This window comes from Myxocyprinus asiaticus, chromosome 47 (assembly GCF_019703515.2).
Source record: "Myxocyprinus asiaticus isolate MX2 ecotype Aquarium Trade chromosome 47, UBuf_Myxa_2, whole genome shotgun sequence".
NCBI classification, from domain to species: Eukaryota; Metazoa; Chordata; class Actinopteri; order Cypriniformes; family Catostomidae; genus Myxocyprinus; species Myxocyprinus asiaticus.
Window position 1 is genome coordinate 27,573,370 of NC_059390.1, and position 20,650 is coordinate 27,594,019.

At 37.1% G+C, this 20,650-nt stretch overlaps 1 protein-coding gene across 6 annotated transcripts in view; it reads left to right on the plus strand.

Moving 5' to 3' along the window:
- Positions 1-20,650, plus strand: part of tbc1d22a (TBC1 domain family, member 22a) — a 222,600-nt gene that overhangs the window by 140,316 nt on the left and 61,634 nt on the right. For all 6 annotated transcript variants that reach the window (XM_051691574.1, XM_051691575.1, XM_051691577.1 and 3 more), the window contains one exon: positions 6,770-6,897. In XM_051691574.1, coding sequence (XP_051547534.1) covers positions 6,770-6,897 — 128 coding nt within the window. The remainder of the gene's footprint in view (positions 1-6,769; positions 6,898-20,650) is intronic.

The following is a 20,650-nucleotide window of genomic DNA, read 5'->3' on the forward strand; positions in this document are numbered from 1 at the left end:
AAAAGTGTGAAGAGAAATATTTATCAATAAGATAATCGTGTCCAACAAAGTGTGCCAGAAGAGCTAGGCTCTGCAGCAACCTCCTCTTCAATGAGGTCTCCCAACACTCTCAGTATACTTATATATTTGTAGATATCTAAATATTTCACATTAAACATGTAACTATATTATTTCTAATGTTATAATCATCAACTTCAAATCAGTAGTTTAATATTTTTACTTTTTCTTAATAGAGAGCAACAGTGCCTGCCCTCTTTTTCAGCCGCCTGGGTTCTGGAAGTATTTTTCCCCATTCATTTCTCCAAAGACTTTTCATAAAATCCTTCATAAAAGAGTTGTGCACCATGAACCAAACCAACCAGCTCCAAGTGAATCACAGCATCACAAACTTTGATTTGAAGCAAAAAAAAAAAGTATTTGAAAATCGGACAAAAAGACAAAGGGTCAAGACTGTACTTACTGTCTTTCACGATGGCACGAACTACAATCCCATGAGGCATTGCGAATGATGCACATAAATCGATGGAAATATATAACACTATGAAGTTGAAATAACGTGGACTAGTAGCTTCAGCAGAAGCATATACCATCAATGAACAACCTCGAAGCTCAAAGTAGGTCTGTGTTTAAAGGTTTATAAGTTAAAAGTAATAATTATTAGTTTATGGAATAAAACGCTTGGGATTTTTACTTCCGGAACCAGACTCTTGCGCTCTATTGAGTTATGTCATTCACAGTGTCTTATGGGATTGTAGTTCATTCCCTCTTGAAAGACGGTAAGGACACAGTCTTGTACCTTTGTCTTTTTATCCTATTTTCAAACACTTTATCTTATTTTTTAAATCAAAGTTTGTAATGTTGTGATTTACTTCAGAGCTGGTTGGTTTGATTCATGGCTTGGAACTCCCAATGGAAAAAAATGAATATGAAAATGCTTCTGGAACTACAACGGCTGAAAAAATGGGTGTGCTCTTTTATGAGAATGGAGAGACAAAACATGGGGAAAACATTTTTAATTTTAATAGATTAGATATATCAAAATATATCAAGTGCGCAATTATGGCGTGTCAAGTTAGATTGATTTAGAAATCAAAATTCAACCTGATCGTTCACACTAAAGTCACATTTGCAAAAATCTGATACTTATCCAATTTATTTCCATATAAAAGTGCCCCAGATCGTAGTTGAATTAGTCAGATTCAGTGTTATTTTTGCTCATCACATTGTCATCCAAAAACAGATCGGCTCACAGTCAACTCCAGTCTGAATTTAGCTTATATGTAAAGTATGGATCATGATACAAAAAACTGCTTTTGGAACACTGTATGCATATATTTATGTGCTACCTTGATCATTGATAAATAAGTGCAGTGTGGTTGCCTGTTTTCCATTCGCTTTGCATGAATCAACCTACTGAGTATAGATGCAGCTGTGAAATAATGTCAGATTAATTTTACATGAATCCGCCTCTAAATGTTGATCCTGTTGGACTCGGGGGGGCTCTTGTCTTGTGGCTTTTCAAAAAGCACAGGAAGTACTTTTTCTTTTTTCTTTTTTTTTTTTTTTTTAGGATGATAAATGTCATCTGTACAATCCTGAGAAAGTGGCAGTGACAGGGGCCACTGTCAACTGTCACATGTGGATCTGCACTTAAATTCAGCTATCATTGTACATTCACATTAAAACAGTGAGTAAACAATCCATGCACAGAGCTACGCACGCACATATTCAGAGAACAAAACCTCGAATGCATGAAAAACAGTGCTCTGGATGATTTGAGTGGTCATTTGCTTGAGTCACTCATCGTCAGAGGCCAAAATGAACACTCGTCATGTACCCAATACAGAAATATAACCTCAGTATATATGGCGCACACATTTGACTCATGAAAAGTTCTCTTATAAACGAATGGCTTCTAGTCGCAGAAGGTCTCTGTAGGTGCCTGGGCGGGTTTGGGCTGGAAATGCAGCGAGGGCGAGATGAAGGGTTAGTGCAGATGTAATTATGGGATAGATGGGCGGGGGCAGAAGTCGAGCAGAAGTCCGCTGCTCAGCAGAATCGTGGCAAACAGCTCACTTGTCTTTCTGTGACCTCTGACCCCTCCCTGTCGCCCCCCTCCCTCTCCCCGGTTACACCCTGTGTCTGTTGTGCTGCGTTGAAGGTGGAAATAGAACGCGACCAGATGCATTCTGCTTATAGACCATCCTAAAGGCTTACTCAGACAGATTTTAGCTTTTTATTTTTAGAGTAATGTAAAACACTGACAAAAAAAAATGATACTTAAATATATACAGTATGTAGCATTTATGCATGACATTTGGTTTTTATAAGTAAATTCAATTTAAGGTAATTTTATGACAGCAAAACTAGAAACATTTGTTAGATATATAAATGTATCAGTTCATTTAACTTTATTTACTTAAAAAGGTTTGTCACGAATAAGATTTAACAACTAATAGCCTGTTGTTTAAAATGAACATTTATATTATTGTTTCTACTTCATTTAATTAGCTCAAAAGAAAATAATGACCAAGGTAACTCATTAAACTTGATTCCCCAAAGAAGTGCAGATGTAGCTGCACTTCAGCAAAGAAAAATGATATGGATTGACCAGAATCCAACTTCAGCAAAGGGAACACTAATCACCCTAATGGTGACTTTACACAAAACAGCTATTTACAGTAAAACAACATCAGTAATACTAAAAAGAGCTCAAATCTCAATGAATTCTTAATAACAACCAATTAAATGAGTTCCTGTTGACAAAACAAACATGCTAAAATTACTGTATTTAAGTGCAAGGGCTTGTGGGTTGTTCCCCACACCTTAATTTTATGTTGTGTGAAGTTCAATACACTAAATGTTCAATAAAATCATTCATGAACTTCATGTATCACTCTTAGTTCACCTTATAATTGATATTTTGTGTTGTACACATGAATGCGTATTAAGTAAATCTAAAAATGTTATTAACGTACATTTGAGTAGTGATTTTTTTACATATGTTATTGTTGCTGAGCAACATTATGGTTGTTGAGTAAACAAATATGCATAATTATATTTATAATATTATATAGTATTTATATTAGTATTTAAAAGTTTTTTTTCTCATAATCTTCATAATCATAAAAACCTTTAATCAGGTTAAAAGTAGAACGTTTTTGATTTACACCATTAAGTGAAATGGGTGTGTTTCTTTTGTCAGTCTGTCACCTGTGTGTCTTGCCATTGAAATGTATTCAGCGTTAATAAGGATAAGTTGTTTATTCAGAAGAGTTCGATGTGAGAATGACACTGTCAAGACAGGCATGAGTTTTGACAAAGCTGATCGTCAACATGTGTGTTTTCGTGTACTTGCATCTGGTTGGGCAATTGAGCTAAGAAATGGATTATAGGTCTTGGCAACATGGGTAAAATTTGGATTATTTTGTCCCTTTTGATAAAATATGATATATCTTGATGATATGTACAGTACTGTGCAAAAGTCTTAGGCACATAAGATGTTTCACAAAATCATTTGTCTTAAGATGGTTATTTATATCTTCAGCTTTAGTGTGTCAATAGGAAATACATTTTATACTCCCAAACATTCCTTTTGCAAATAGAATAGAATAGAAGAACAGGGAGCCCTGCAACAGATGGCATGGCCCCCAAAATGCCCCCCACTGAACATCCTGTCAGTCTGAAATTACATAAAGAGACAGAAGCAATTGAGACAGTCGAAATAAATAATAGAACTGTGACGAATTCTCCAAGAAGCTTGAAACATCCTATCTGCCAACTACCAAGAAAACTGTGTCCAGGTGTACCTAGGAGAATTGGGGCTGTTTTGAAGGCAAAGGTGGTCACACCGAATATTGATTTAGCTCTTTTTCTGTTTACTGGACTTTGTATGACATTAAGTGATAAATGAAAACTATTTATGGCATTATTTTTTTAAGAAATCCTCACTTTGAAAGTGCCTAAAACTTTTGCACAGTACTGTGTGTACAGTATTTGCTCTGAAATGCTTAAGTATTTTAAAACTCATTGCGAAGTAAATTCAAAATGTTTGCTGCAAGAAGTCAAATCTAATGTATATTTTGTTATGTTTGTTTGTTTTAACAAGTTAACGAGAAAAATGGTTAATCACTTCTGATTTTATGGAAAAATAAAACAATACAGTACATAGTAATAATAATATAGTTACCAATATATTTTTCATTAAAACATTTGAGGAAAAAAGCCCAATGGAACTGCAGTGAAAATCTTAGAATGAAAATAAATAAATAAATAAACAAATAAATAATCATTGTTGAGTCAGAGTTATTAATCAGTTCATTGAAATGGAAATTTTGAACTGATTTCTGGAAATGAATCAAATCACGAGTCACAATAAAAAATGGATTTCAAAACTAGTCATGATGTGGCCTTTTGGAAACTAGATGATCAAATAAAGTATTAATATGAATTAATATTAAAATATTCATATTTGTATAATGGAATTTAATTTAGTTTTAGATTGAAGGTCTGGGACAAGGCTAAAACAATAACATCTATGCCTGAAAGTCTGTTGAGAAGTAAAATCAATAAATAAGGGCATTTTAAAAAGTTAACTGACGTTAGTTCAGTCATGACAACTCTGAATATTATTTTTATGTTTTATAATGGATATGACAAGTTATAATGTGTGTTATTGGCGAACTAGATCTGCTTACGCTGCTGCTGTAATTATGCATACATACAATCCCAGTGACGCAACTCTAGACATGTGTTGCTGAGGTGGAGGAGGGTTTCAGAGAGAAAACTCTTGTAGCGCGCTGCAGTGAAACTGGCTTGATTGGTTGACAAATTGAAAATGTTCAAAGAACCTATCAGCTTGCACTAGTTACAAATCACAAGATAAAGGATTGCTTAACTAGTCAAATGATGTGGCCTTTAGGAATTAGATGATCAAATAAAGATCTAATGCATAAAACACATTAAACTAAATTCGACATTCACATTGTTGCTTTTTTTTTAAATGCCAGCAAGAATTAGCGTGAACATATCGTGAATATTTTATTTATTACATCTATATCCAAAAACCAAAACCCACAACTAAATGCCATTTTGCATGTTAAGGTTAAAGAATGTCATCTTTGTCAGCAGGCGAATGAAGACGCATGTATTTCTGCAGGGACATGCAGCCATGTGTGTCACACGCTCTGCCCATCAGTAGCGCGTCCGAGCTGATTAAAGAGATGCTCCATAAATAAAGCTGCTGTTTCCTCTCAAACATAATGTGCTCAGACGTCGCGCTGACAGCTGCGTAATTACCTCATGCTTACATGACAGCATGAGCACATGATGGCGTGGACAGAGACATGCTTTATGGCTTTATTAGGGTGTTATGTCTTACACCCGGCAGGCTGTCATCGCTGAACTATGTCTGCTGTATATGTGTGATAGAGAGACAGAATAATGGCTGTTATTCTGTCGCATCTATGGAACATCTGACGTTTGTTGTTTGGTTCCAATTTTATTGAAAGGCCTGTAATGGAGTGTTTCGTCAACTATGGGAAATTTCTGCCCTGTGGACTTTAAATAATAATAATAAAAAAAAAAAAAAATGTAATCTTATACTCACCCTCAAGTCATTCCAAACCTATATTACTTTCTTTTTTTTCTGTGGAACACAAAAGGAGAAGTTTTAAAGAATGACCATGCTGCTTTTTTCCATACAATAAAGGTTGATGTAATCCAAGAGTTGTCTAAATCTAAAGGGATAAAAAAGCATCATAAAAGCATATGAAAATAGTCTATTCCGAGACCTCTGAGGGCCTAGGATAAATAGCTTTGTGTGACCAACTCTCTGAAATGTAATTTCTCTTAAGTCTGAAAAGTCTGATGTAATTGTAATTGTAAATGTAATTTCTATCACATTCAAATCTTGTATTGTGTCTGATAACATTCTGTGATGGAAATAACCTTTTAAACATTTTTAGAATTAAATGGCCGAATCCTTTGCCTTGCTAAGATTAATTTTATGGCAAGCATTTTATGTATCCTAAATACAATTAAATATTTTTGTAAAATGTGACAAAATTACAGCTTGATTGAAAACTTTTGACACAAAGTAGACTTAATTTTGATAAAAATTTGTTATGGGCTTAATTGTTGGTCATGGTGGAAATGGCGGCATAAGTGAGGGTCATTCGTAATTTTCAACTGTAAACTACATTAATTTTCACACAAAAACATTGAAATGTCTTACGTTTTTTATTATTATTATTGATTATTATAATGAGTAATAGTAAAAATATTAATATTTTTATGATGGAATTTCAAATAGTTTTAGATTGAAGGTCTGGGACAATAATGGATTTTTGACAAGTTATAATGTTTGGTATTGGTGAACTAGATCTGCTTACGCTGCTGCTGCTGCACAGTTACACATGCATACAATCCCAATGATGCAGCTCTAGACATGTGGTGCCAAGGTGGAGGAGGGTTTCAGTCGGTAAACTCTTGTAGTGCGCTGCAGTGAAACTGGCTTACTTACAAACAATGGAGTCAATTTAAATCTTAGACAAAGAGGGAGTAAGCTAGTTTATTGGCTAACAAATTATATGTTCAAAGAACCTATCAGCTTGCACCATGAAGTTTCATGACTAAACTTAGTCATAAAAAAAATAAATAAAAAAAAGACTCATGGGAAAATGCCCATAGTTGAAGACCCACCCAATGATGATTTGTGATAGAGCATCAGAATGTTGATTTATTGTACTGTCTGTGTTTTATTAAACAGAGACGGTTCATCGGCACATGCAGCAGTATGAGGTGGAGTATTTGCAGTTTGCCTTCCGCTGGATGAACAACCTGCTGATGAGAGAATTGCCTCTGCGCTGTACAATTCGCCTGTGGGACACTTACCAGGTAAAAGAGACCCTCAAGAACTCCCATTATTACTGTCAATAACTTAAAGAACCTTTGCTGTATGAAAATTCTGTCGTCATTTATTCCTTAAAAGTGTTAAACTTTCATCTCTTAGGACATCCACTAAGCTTCCATGTAAGTGATTACTCGGCCCAAATTACTCACCAGTCTAATAACTCGTTCCAGGAAAATGTTCCAGATATCATACTTCATAAAAATGAAGTAGGCATTATTAAGACATAGCCACTGTTTGTCAGTAGATCATCATTCATTTTGAATATTAGAACATTTCCGGATGAAAATTGGAACTAAACTATGTGGTGATCTAATTACATTTCGTCAGTTCTAAAGTATAAATGCTGGTTTCTTGAAAATGCAAAAGCAACGCATCACAACAAGTATATTCTACACATCTGCTCACTCAAATTGTCATGAAATAACATCAGGACAATGTAACTGGTCTAACATAAGACACAAAAAAAAGGTTATAATGGAATTTCATAATTACTTTTGCAGAAAGACAATCTTTCAAAGTATTAAAGATAATTTCCATACATCCACCCTCTTAAATACTCTTATATCATGTGTCATTTCAAAAGGCAATTGCTTCTGCATTAAAGTTTTTATAGGTGTAGAGTTTTAACACAGCCATGTAAAGGCAGAGACAATGGAAGTGGAAGAAGGTTTAGCACAGCGAGGAACCTCAAAAGTGCTGCTGACATCTAACCCAACACTTACATAAGTCTTGCAGTCAGTTCTTGATGGTGTGCTCGGTACAGAAGCAAAGGGCTGTGATTTCTCAGTAATTGCAGCGGTCGCCACGTTTCCGTGCACTCAGCTCAAAATAGTCTGAAATTATGCTTAATTCTTACTTGCAAAGAATTCTGATTTTTTTATTTTTTTCCTCCATGGTTATTGTTATTTGCCATTATAAGAATTGCTTTGACTCAAGAAGCTCTCAATTTTTTGTCAGCAGCAGACACCCACTGTTTGAAAAATGCCAATTTTAGTGTTGTGCAGTTAGTCATTTTGTAGTCAAGTTCTCAAACACATAAAAATTAGTCATTGATTAGTTAACATTTAAAGTTTAAAAATAATGACTATCACACATATGTGAAATTTATATTTAAATATCACCCATGTTACAGTTTCAAAATAAGCTAACTTCAACAACCTATCCTAATGGGAAAAAAAGATTGCAATTTGCTCAAGATTGCTGAACAGCTGGTGGGTTTGGAGTGTACTGTGCACTATGGCTGCCGTGGCATCATACAGGTGGATGATGCACACTTGTGGTGGTTGAGGAGAGTCCCTGTTCACTATGTGAAGCACTTTAAGTGTAGTGACAGAAAAGCACTATACAAATGTAACGTTCATTCATCCATTCAAATCCGCTTTTTTGTCCCACTGTTAACGTTCACTTTAGACATAAATGTTTTCAGGAATACCTCAACAAGATGGGCATTTTCATATAATTTGTAAGTGTATTTTACTGTTTAGACACATATCCATATCATAGGAATACACACTCACTGAGCACTTTATAAGGAACAGCTGTACACCTACTTATTCATGCGATAATCTAATTAGCCAATCGTGTGGCAGCAGTGCTAGTGCATAAAAGCACGCAGATACGGGTCAGGAGCTTCAGTTAATATTCACATCAACCATCAGAATGGGGAAAAAATGTGATCTCAGTGATTTGGACCATGGCATGATTGTTGGTGCCAGATGGGCTGGTTTGAGTATTTCTGTAACTGCTGATCTCCTGGGATTTTCACACACAACAGTCTCTAGAGTTTACTCAGAATGTTGCCAAAAACAAAAAAACATCCAGTGAGCAGCAGTTCTGCGGACGGAAACACCACGTTGATGAGAGAGTTCAACGGAGAATGGCCAGACTGGTTCGAGCTAACAGAAAGGCTACGGTAACTCGGATAACCACTCTGTACAATTGTAGTGAGCAGAATATCATCTCAGAATGCACAACATGTTGAACCTTGAGGCGGATGGGCTACAACAGTAGAAGACCATGTCAGGCACTTTATTAGGACCATAGTGTTCCTAATAATGTACTCTGTGTGTGTGTGTGTGTGTGTGTGTGCATATATAAATTTAGCCTTTCATTCAAGGAAGTTATTGTATGGCAGTGTTCTCTATAAAGCTGCTTTGAAACAACATTTATTGTGAAAATAGCTATTCAAATGGATTTCAGTTTAATTGAAAATGTTGCTCTTCAGGTTTACACTCATATTAGGTAGAAAAAAAATAAGTTGTAAACTTAATACAAAGTTATGTTTTCCACATAATATTGTAATCATTTGTTTTGGCTCTACTGCAATGACAATATAAAAGACAATTATTTTAAATTTGCAAACAAGATGTTTGTCTTAACATCACACATACTATTTTTCTCACACAATATAAAAGGATCTTTATTTATGAGAATACTAAATATAGCTGCCTTTGTATTTTAGGAAGAGAGACCCTCACATGAGGATAGTCATGTTTGGGGGTTTTGGCATCAAAACTATCGTTCACGTTTTTATTTTCGCTTTTTCTTTTCAGTACAGAAAAAAATGTCTGGCTGTCCTCTATCCTTTTTTCTACTTGACTGATTTGGATTTGAAACAGATAGTAACCATTACTGATAGGCAGTTCACTTGGTTTGTTTGCTTATTTGTTACTCGCTTGAAGTGTGTTACTTGCTTCTTTCTGACAACATGACCCCGTCATTGATTGTCATGATTGTGAATGTGTATGTTAGTATGGAGGGCGCCACAAAAACACACTCACTTGTTAGGCCAGGCACAAGTCAATAACACTAGGATATTGCTTAACGTACAATATTGATCGCCTTGTTCTCTCCGGTCAGTAAAGAGAGGCCGGTATTGTGCAAAGAAAGCGTGGCATATACATTCAAATGATTTAGAGGAAGTTTAACCTCATTTGATGGCTCATTTTCATTGTTGAAGGTTTCATTTTGGGCAGGTTTTGACTGTGTGTACCCTTGAGTTATCTGAGTTGCTTTCTGGTATTGATTCGCCAGCAAAACAAACAGCAAATGCAAGGGCAAGAGGAGCTAACGGCGGCAGGATTATTTTGCTGCTTTAGTGATGCTTGAGATGGCCGCTTTACCCCTTTCCCACTGCGTTTCCACTTGATAGCCAAACAGCAATGTGACTGACAATGTTACTACATAACCTGCATAACATCACTGTGTTTGTTCATGAGTCTTAAGACTTTTAACATCAAAGTAATAGCAGGTTTAAAGTTGAAGTGGTTAGAACAATGACGTTCGTTTCTGTTGACTGTTCCTAATCATGCAGTTTTCCGCCAATGGAATGGATGGAACACCATACTAAAATACTCTGACAGTGTTTCCTTTAATACCATATATACTGTTTTTATAAAGTGTTACCAATTTTGCTGTTGGTTTGATCGTCCTGACCAGCCTGACACAGCAACATTGACTCAACCGATACCTTGAGTAGGGGTGGGCTCTCTGTTAGTTTGATCAATGGCTGATGATGGGTGGAGCATTCGGAAAAGCTGTTTGAAAACAGTGTGTATTTTAACATTTCCGTTTGGTGACTAGTGATGCAGAAATTAGCTTGAAGGCCGGGAGCCAATTTTTCCAGCATTGTGTCTGTGGAAAAGGGCCATTTAAGTGCTATAGATGACATTGAAACAGGTTGATGTGGGTCAGCAAAAGCAAGAGAGAACTGAATGATGTAGCGAGCCTTGATTTACCGAAACCTCTGCTTTATTACGTAAGAGCATCTAATGGAAAAGTTGTACTTCAAGCTCTTTACTTGACACCTTTGGACAACCTTCCTTTGTACATATGAAAACTGAGGAGGACATGCGGGTGTTATTCAAAGAGAAGAGAACCCAGCTCATCTGTCCTTCTGAAGACTTCAAGATGTGACATTTCCAATGCACAAAGTTGCATTGACCTGATACCACTGTAGTGATTATGCTGTCATAGCCTAACATTACCTCGGACAAAACCCTTTCTCGCTCTTATCTGCCTCTCGTACAAATGACTGGGTGATTTCACTCATGTTTGGCCAGCAGCTATGAAAGCCCTGCTGTCAGGGCCGTGAGCTCGCCTGAAAGAACTCGCTCAAAGAGAAGTGAATCCAGCACTGCGGTCTTTGAACTCATGAAGAGAAGGACAGAGTGTGTTGATGGAAAACTTTACCAAGTCGTGTTGTGTGCATTGACTTGACTTCTGAAGGAAAGTGCTCATGGAAAGTTTTCCTAATACGAGTTACAGCGTGAAAAGTTTTAGTCCAAAGGTTTAGAGTGTGTTTTTGTATTAAAGAACTTTCTCCCAGCCCTGTTTATAAGTATAAAGATATGAAGTGCTGTGGCTCTGTAGAGTTATCAAAACAGTCGGCCCGATATCTCAGCTTCTGGCTCAAGAAAGGGTGGAAGTTTTAGGCAGAACTTACGAATATTGTCGCATTATACATGCAGAGCAATTTCGATAACCGTCGCCTGTATAATTTCTGTGTTAATTATTTCCAGAACAATTCTTGAGCAACAATCCTGTCGCATTATTCGTAGAGCAATGTGTAAACCTTGCTTGGTCAAATTTCTGTGCAAATCGTTCATCAAACCATAGTTACATACAGTATATTGTAGCGTTATACAGAGCAATTTAGAACATTTTCTTTGGATAATTTCTGTGTAAATAATTTTTAAAACCGTTCATGCATAAATTGTTGCATTATACACGACAGAGCAATGTATAAACCTTGCTCTGTTAAATTTCTTTAAATCATTGGTAAGGCCTTTTTTTGTTTTGTTTTTAAGAGCAATTATGCAGAAATGTGTTCTGCTCATTTTTCATGAAAGTGGCCGTATACTCTTTTATTTTGCCATTATGTATGGTGCCACTAGTGGCACAAAAGGACACCGTTCACCTTTAAGGACTTGGAATGGAGTTTTCTGGAATTAATGTGTCCAAAAATCCTAAAGCAGTATCACTTTATTCTTTATTCATTTAAATATGCATTAAAATCCTATTTTATTGAACACTGTACTGGTCTTTTCTGCTCAAGATAAGTTTCAGGGATTGGAAATGTAAAGTTATTCTCTGTTTTGCTAAGTGCTCGATTCTGGACCCCGGTGTGAATTCCTCAACAGAGGCCTGGAATAGAATGTAATTCATCCCATGCATTTTTAATGCATAACCAAATAGTCTGAAAATGACTGCTCACAGTCGCTCCCTCCCTCGTCGACTCTGACAATCTGTGTCACACTAACTCACCTTAAATATCTTGATGGCCCGAATTAGCAAAGTCTGACAGATGAATATTTCATAGGCTTATGAAAACAGAAAGAGCACCTTCCCTTGTATCTCTCAGCGATATGGTTTCTGTGCCATTCACGGTGCACTGTGAGTTTTTCTCAATCTGTGCTGTGCTGTTTTCACACTTTACATGCTGCCTTATGTTCTTGCCTTCCAAGGCTCTTCAGAAAACCTTGTAAACAGAAGTAAACAGAATCTCTGCAATGCAGTAAGGGTTGCATTAAACCTCAATGTCTTCACCACTGCCCGACTTCTATGTGGATTTTCATTCCCTTATCAAATAGTTCTATTCTAAAGAAGATTCAACAGCCCCCAAACACATGCGTGCTAATAAAACTTTGCTCTGGATTTATGATTGTGAACCACTAGTTTTGAGCTTTGAAATGTTATGATGAACATCTGTGAATTTCATGGGTGTCCGACTACACAACATTGTTCTTCTGGTCTCTTGTCAAACTTGACAGTTGAAGTTTACTTAACAAGTGTTTTACGAGTAGGTGTACAGTAACTTTATAAGAGTGTGCAGTACATGGCAAAAAAAACAAAACAATTATTAATCAAACCCATTGCCATAACACAATTTTGATAATATGTAATACCTTCATGACATTTTTTTATTACTGCACGAGCTAAATCATGATGCTTCAACACCTTTATTATTTCTTTGACTAGGCATTTGCCTCCACCACAAAATCTCTTCTGTTTAATCATTTATTAACATATTATATAATAGTTTTAAGAGTAGACCACTGAAAAACACATATCCATCAACCACTAATCTAAATAGCCTATTAGAGGAACACATCCCACTATGGTGTTTCTCTGAATCTCATAAACATGCTGATTGCAGTGTTTCTGAGTCAAAAGCAATACTGTTTAGTTTATCTTCTGGAAATCAAACAATTAAATGTTCACAGACATTGAGGGCAGAATAATATCTCACGTTTTTATCGATCACAACAGTTTTTGCCAATCTCTTTTTGCGCACCGGCTCTTGAGCATGAGGGAACGTTACCGTGACCCTTACAAAGCGTCCACAGGAACCCGCATGTAACTTTGCATGTGAACTTCATGGATAATTCTACCCCTGAATACATTCCAACAAGCTCCAAGATGGATTTTTCTTCCAAGATGGCGGATGGCGCAAAGCAAAATGACAAAAAGCTATCGATTGATAAGAAATATTAAAAAAAAAACATTTTTTACTGAATATTGGCTCATTAGCTTAGTCCTATGCTAACGGCAGATTTAACTGTGGTCATTAGTTATGACTTTCATAGGCTGCATGCGAGGAGCGCTATTTGCATTCTGCTTGCATTGCTGTTACTGATTTTACTGCCTATGTACAATGTCTTCAAACACTATGAAGTTTAATATTGGTTAGGATCCAGACTGAGATTAGGATCTAAATCTAAAGGTTTAAAAAAAACTGGTGATTGAAAATCCATTATTGACCAACCATTAACATTTAAATACATACTTTGGGTGTTTAGACCCAGGACCTTGTTTCACTATCTTTATCTCATCCATTTTTTGAAATTATGCCCCCACCCTCTTTAGTATTCCTCAACCTTTCTCTTATGAATAATTTAACAAAAAAAATTCCAGTTGCTTAAAGGTGCACTCAATAATTCTTTCCCCATTAAAAAAGTTTTACTCATAAAGAAATGAATTGAAATTTTGAAACATATGTAAAAAAATCCTGACAACTCACATGATATGAGGACTCTAGTGGTATCAGTAACCTTATAAAAGCTGTCCCACCCTCATGGGGGCTGCCATTTTGGAATCACATGACCAGCTGAATACTACTCGCTTTTTCTCAGTAACTGTCTTGTTATTGGACACTTTCACTCTTGGATTCAATTAATCATGGCTGACTGTGAATAGTGAATTTCTACAATGGCATCTGAAACTGAAAACTATTGATTTGAATGATTCTGCATCCACACCACTTGGTGTCAATGTAAGTCCAAGATGACACAAACAAAAAGTTTCTGAATGCACCTTAAATTACCAAAAGTTTATTGGGTTTTAGTGGCCAGAGATATGTAATATTGTCCCAATATATATTTGCGCTTTCATAAATCATATTTTTGTGATTATTTCAAATCTATAAAAATTTACAATCACAAGATATCCGTTACTTTGTTTATTACAAGAAAAATGAGAGTTATATTCATTGAAATGACAACAATGTCATGTCGATTTTCTGTGCAACAATGAATTATCAGTATCTTATATGCAAGTACACATACACATAAATGCTAGTTGTTACTCAAGGTGCGTCTTTTGTTCAGTGATTGACTTGATTTACATTTGCACATTGCTATTTGATGAAGAAGCTACATGGAAGTAAACTATATCTAGTACAACACATGAACACAATGATATGGCTATTGCCATTTGGGTTAAATACTGCATTTCTGTACATTGTAAGTCTATGTAAACTCAAGAAGTGCCTGTGAAAATGCATTTGTGTAGCTTATATGTAGTGTACAGTAGCTCAGTATGTGATTGACAGCCAGTTGCGTCTTTAAAATTTCAGCTTGGAAAGTAAGAAATCATTTTCTATTAATGGTTGCATCATCTCTTTAATATTTGAAAAATAAAACATAAAGAATATAACAGAATATATTCTATCCTATTATTTTCTTGTTGTCTCAATAACACTTTGACATTTTTACCCTATCTGGCTAGATAGTTTTGTTGATCCATTTGTGATAAACATGCTGAGTCTCTGAAGACCCAAGGTATGTAATGATGTTTGGCGAAACACCCATGCATTTAAGGGTGAAAGTGTCCACCTCGATAACTGTGGTGTTTATGGCATTGCTTAGGTAGCTTATGTAGACATCTGTCCATGTAGGCATTAGACAGTGAGTCAGCACACTAGGTTTTTAGAAATTTTGTATAGTGTTTTATTATACAGAGATTTGTATAACAAGCGAGAGCCGTTTTACTGTGCACTGATACTGTTTCCGCTCTTAGGCAAAGATGCAGTATTTGTGCCATGCCTGAGGTGTCCTCCCCTCAGTCCAATTACACATTCAGTATGTCTTAGTCTACTTGAACCAGAAAACAGTAATAGTCCCTCTGTGGTCCTTCGACGCAGTGTATGTGCAGTACAGCCATCTGCCGTGTGTATATTAGTGTGTGTATAGCAAAAGCGTTTGTGGCCTTGATGTCCCTCGCACAATTACCCTTGTTGTGTGTCTATGTGTGTCATAATGCAAAATATGGGCATTTTGTTTAGTCAGTTCTGTGTAAAATCGATAGTTCACCTAAAAATGTATTTTACTTGCCTGTAGTGTCTCCTAAGGCACCGCCCTTCACCAACAATAAATATACAGTATATGCTGATTTAATATATGAAACCTTGCTTTGTCATTATACAGCTTTGAACCCAGCTGGTGGTTTTGTAGTTTTCTTCTGTCCTAACGCATCAATATTGTGGCCTTGAATTATTGAGCTACTATGCTCTGCTGAAAGTGAACAAAGATGTTGTTTGTCCCATCACAGCCAATAGGAGTCAGTGGACTAAGAATAAAAGTGTGTGCATCTGTCTGTGTTGCCCACAGCAAGGTCTTACACCCGTTACTGTATGACCAATGCATTTCTCACATAAGGCCTCTCAGTGTGTTTTTTGGCTTTTCTCAGCAGGGTGTATTTACTTAATAGAAGCCCAAGGCAAGCACAGAGTCTCTTTTGATGCTGTGTCCTTTCACTGTATGTCACCGATATGGGGACTGTCTGTGGTGAGATCCCCCCCAGCATGAATGTCAGATATAACCGAGCAGTGTCGGGAAGCTACTTTGAATCTCATAATTTACAGTATAATTTTAATATATAAATAAATAAATACTCATATATATATATATATATATATACACACACACACACACACACACACACACACACACACACACACACACAGGGTTGGGGAGTAATGAAATACATGTAACAGGAATATGTATTTTGATTACTGATGAGATTACTTTGCATTTTATTGTCATTTGTTTCATTTAATATTTAGTCCTTTCAGATGGAAAACATTTATACATATAAATGATGTGATCCAAAGTGCATTTGAACAGCGGTGAAACACTTTCTTATGATGTGTTACATTCATACGAGCAGACAGAGAAGTTTGAAGTAAGTTTGGAGCAGAAGAAATAGAAATAAACCTTGTGTAAATTGTCAGATTTATGCTAAGCTAAAATGCTATTTCTAGCCATTTTACATGCACGTTACCAGACACGATCATATTTTTTTATCAAGAAAATTAACGTTGGATCATAATTTCTTTTTTTCTAGTAAGACCTTTGATATTAGGGCAAAAATCTTATTCTTGATGATATTTTTTGTATTGTTTTCCTATAAAAAAATATCAAAAAATCCTTAAAACAAGATCAGTTTCTTGTTACTCATCATGATGGCACCACGGATGGCCGCCTCGGTGTGGAGCGCTCCTATTCTTTTGTTATTTTTGTTTGTTTGTCCTGTGTTTAATAATCTTTTTCCAGTCAGTTTTACCAGGGACGAACTGGTGAACATTCAGCAGCATATACCAGACAATCTTTTCCCGGTTTTTGAGTATTCGGATGCTTTGCTGGACATTTTAGTCAGAGGCACAGCTGTGCTGTTCAAGAGACGCAGGCGAGGAAGACGAACCGGCACGCTGGTCAAGCTTCTTTGGTGCGGCTTTCGAACAGCGCTGCCGAGCATTCATCTAGCGAATCTCCGCTCTCTTCCTAATAAAATGGATGAACTACATCTCCTCACCCATACAAACAAGGACTTTTCAAACTCTGCTGCCTTGTGCTTCACAGAAAGTTGGCTGAGTGAAGCCATTCCAGACAGCGCGTTACATCTGACGGGCTTTCAGCTGTTCAGAGCGGATCGCAATGCGGAGTTAACGGGGAAAACGAGAGGCGGTGGAACATGCTTTTACATCAATAAATGTTGGTGTACAGATGTAACAACGTTAAAGAAGATGTACTGTCCTAATTTGGAAGCGCTCTTTATTAACTGTAAGCCGTTCTGTTTACCGCGGGAGTTTTCTTCGTTTATTCTGGTGGGTGTGTATATCACGCCAAACGCGTGTGAATGCAGTGCTGCAACAGCTGGCTGATCAAATCACAGACACGGAACAACAATACCCGGACTCAGTTATTATTATTATTGGGGATTTTAACAAAGCAAACCTCACCCGTGAACTGCCCAAATACAAACAGCACATTACATGCCCCACCAGAGTCAGAAATATACTGGATCACTGCTACACAACAATAAAGGATGCATATCGCTCTGTCCCTTGAGCAGCTTTCTTCCATTCTACAGACAGAAACTAAAATCTGCTAAGCCTGTAGTAAGAACTGTAAAGAGATGGACCAATGAAGCAGAGCTGGAACTACAAGCCTGCTTTGATTGCACTGATTGGAGTGTTTCTGAGGCTGCAGACACCAACCGGGATGAGCTCACAGACATCATATATCAGTTTCTGTGAGGATATATGCATTCCTACTTGGACTTATTTAACGTTCAACAATGACAAACCATGGTTTACAGCAGAACTCAGGCAGCTTCGTCAGGCCAAAGAGGATACTTAGAGAGGTGGGGATAAAGTCTTGTACAATCAGGCCAGGAACACACTGAACAAAGAAATCAGAGTGGCTAAAAGAAGATACTCTGAGAAGCTGAAAAACAAGTTTTCAGCTAATGACCCTGCATCAGTGTGGAGTGGCATGAAACAACTTACGAATTACAGGACTCCTACCCCCAACCCTGTGGTGGACCAATAACTGGCTGACAACCTGAATGAGTTCTACTGTAGATTTGAAACACCAACGCCTCCTGCAACCCCCCTCCTCCCCCCTCCTGCTACTCAACATGCACTTGATATCTGTGAAGAGGAGGTGTGCCATGTCTTTCGGAAACAAAAGACTAGGAAAGCTTCAGGCCCAGATGGTGTTTCAACCACGTGTCTTAGATCCTGTGCTAACCAGCTGGCCCCCATCTTCACACAGATCTTCAATAGATCACCGAAGCAGTGTGAAGTCCCTGCTTCAAACACTCAATCATCATTCCTGTCCCAAAGATACCAAAAATCACAGGACTTAATGACTACAGACCTGTCGCCCTGACGTCTGTGGTCATGAAATCGTTTGAGAGACTGGTGTTGGCCCACCTGAAGGACATCACTGGACCCTTTCTAGATCCCCTTCAATTTGCTTATCGAGCTAACAGGTCTGTGGAGGATGCAGTCAACATGGGATTGCATCATATCATGCAACATCTGGACAGACCAGGGACATATGCAAGGATCCTTTATGTGGACTTCAGTTCAGCTTTCAACACTATCATCCCAGCTATACACCAGACTAAACTACACCAGCTCTCTGTTCCCACATCTATCTGTCAGTGGATTACCAGCTTTCTGATGGACAGGCAGCAGCTTGTGAGATGGGGAAATTCACTTCCAGCACCTGTACAATCAACACTGGTGCCCCACAGGGATGTGTGCTCTCCCCACTACTCTTCTCTCTCTACACCAATGACTGCATCGCCAAGGACCCCTCTGTCAAGCTCCTGAAGTTTGCAGACGACACCACTGTCATTGACCTCATCCGAGATCATGATGAGTCTGCATACAGAAGGGAGGTTAAACAGCTGGCTGTCTGGTGCAGACACGCTCAAAACTGTGGAGATGATTGTGGACTTTAGGAGGAACACCCCAACACTGACCCCCCTCACCATTCTAAACAGTACTTTGGCAGCAGTGGAGTCATTCAGGTTCCTGGGCTCTACCATCTCACAGGACCTTAAGTGGGAGACCCACATTGACTCCATTGTGGAAAAGGCCCAGCAGAGGTTGTACTTCCTTTGCCAGTTGAGGAAGTTCAACCCGCCACAGGCGCTGATGATCCAGTTCTACTCAGCAGTCATTGAGTCTGTCCTCTGCACTTCAATAAATGTCTGGTTTGGTTCAGCTATGAAACTGGATATCAGAAGACGACAAAGGACAGTTCGGACTGCTCAGAGGATTATTAGTTGCCCCCTGCCCTCTCTTCAAGAACTATACACTTCCAGAGTGAGGAAAAAGGCTGGAAAAATCACTCTGAACCCCACTCACCCTAACCACTACCTTTTTGAACTGTTGCCTTCTGGCCAACTTCTTCTGCCATTACATTCCCTTACACTGTATATAACAGATTTGATTTAGTTTTGCACTACGTTTGTGTATGTGTGAATGTATGTATGTTTGTGTCTGTGTATGTGTATATATATATGTATGTGTATGTGTGTGTGTGTGTGTGTGTGTGTGTGTGTGTGTGTGTGTATATATATATATATATATATATATATATATATATATATATATACACACACACATATATATATACAGTATATATATACACACACACACACACACACATATATATATATATATATATGTGTATGTGTATATGTATGTGTATATGTATGTATGTATACTGTCTTATTGTGTAGTCTATATATACTTTCTTTTCTATTCAATTTTTATTTTATTTTTTTTTATTAAATTTGTAATTATTTTTTATTATTGTCTATGTCTTGATGCTGTTTTGTATTGTTGTGCACTGGAAGCTCCTGTCACCAAGACAAATTCCTTGTATGTGTAAGCATACCTGGCAATAAAGCTGATTCTGATTTGATTTACCTTGTTTTAGAAAGTCAGGTCATTTTTATTTGTATAACGGCTTTAACAACACAAATCGTTTCAAAGCAGCTTTACAGAAAATCATACATTAACAGAAAATGAAACTGTAATATCTATAATGTCTTAGAGTGATCATTGTGTAGTTTGATAAAATACGATTGTGAATTGTGTTTAACAATAAGTAATTAAATAATAATTGTATTTGTAACCCCAGTGAGCAAGCCGAAGGCGACTGTGGCAAGGAACACAAAACTCCATAAGATGTTGGTTAATGGAGAAAAATAACCTTGGGAGAAACCAGGCTCACTGTGGGGTCCAGTTCCCCTCTGGCTAACATCATGAATATAATGCCAATATTAGTTATTTGTGTGCAGTGCGAGTCATGGTTTTAAATTTGTAAATTAAGTAAGAGTTAAGGTACAGTGTTTTAAAAAAAAAGTAATTTTTTTTAAATTATTATTATAATTTGTTTAACTTTAAGATTAATGACTAATGTCTTTGAAGTCCATCCTGGATTAACTGCAGAAGTTCACATTGATACGTTGTCCTTTGTTAGTTGGCTGGTGAAGGGTTTTGCTGGCAATTAATTGATAGTCTATGTATTCCATTTCAAGAGTGTAGTCCATCATTAGACCGAGGTGATGCAGGCAGAGATCAGTTAGGTGCATCGTAGTTCAACTTGGCCGGTAATTTCAGTGATATCTATCCTAAATCCAAGGTTCAGGCAA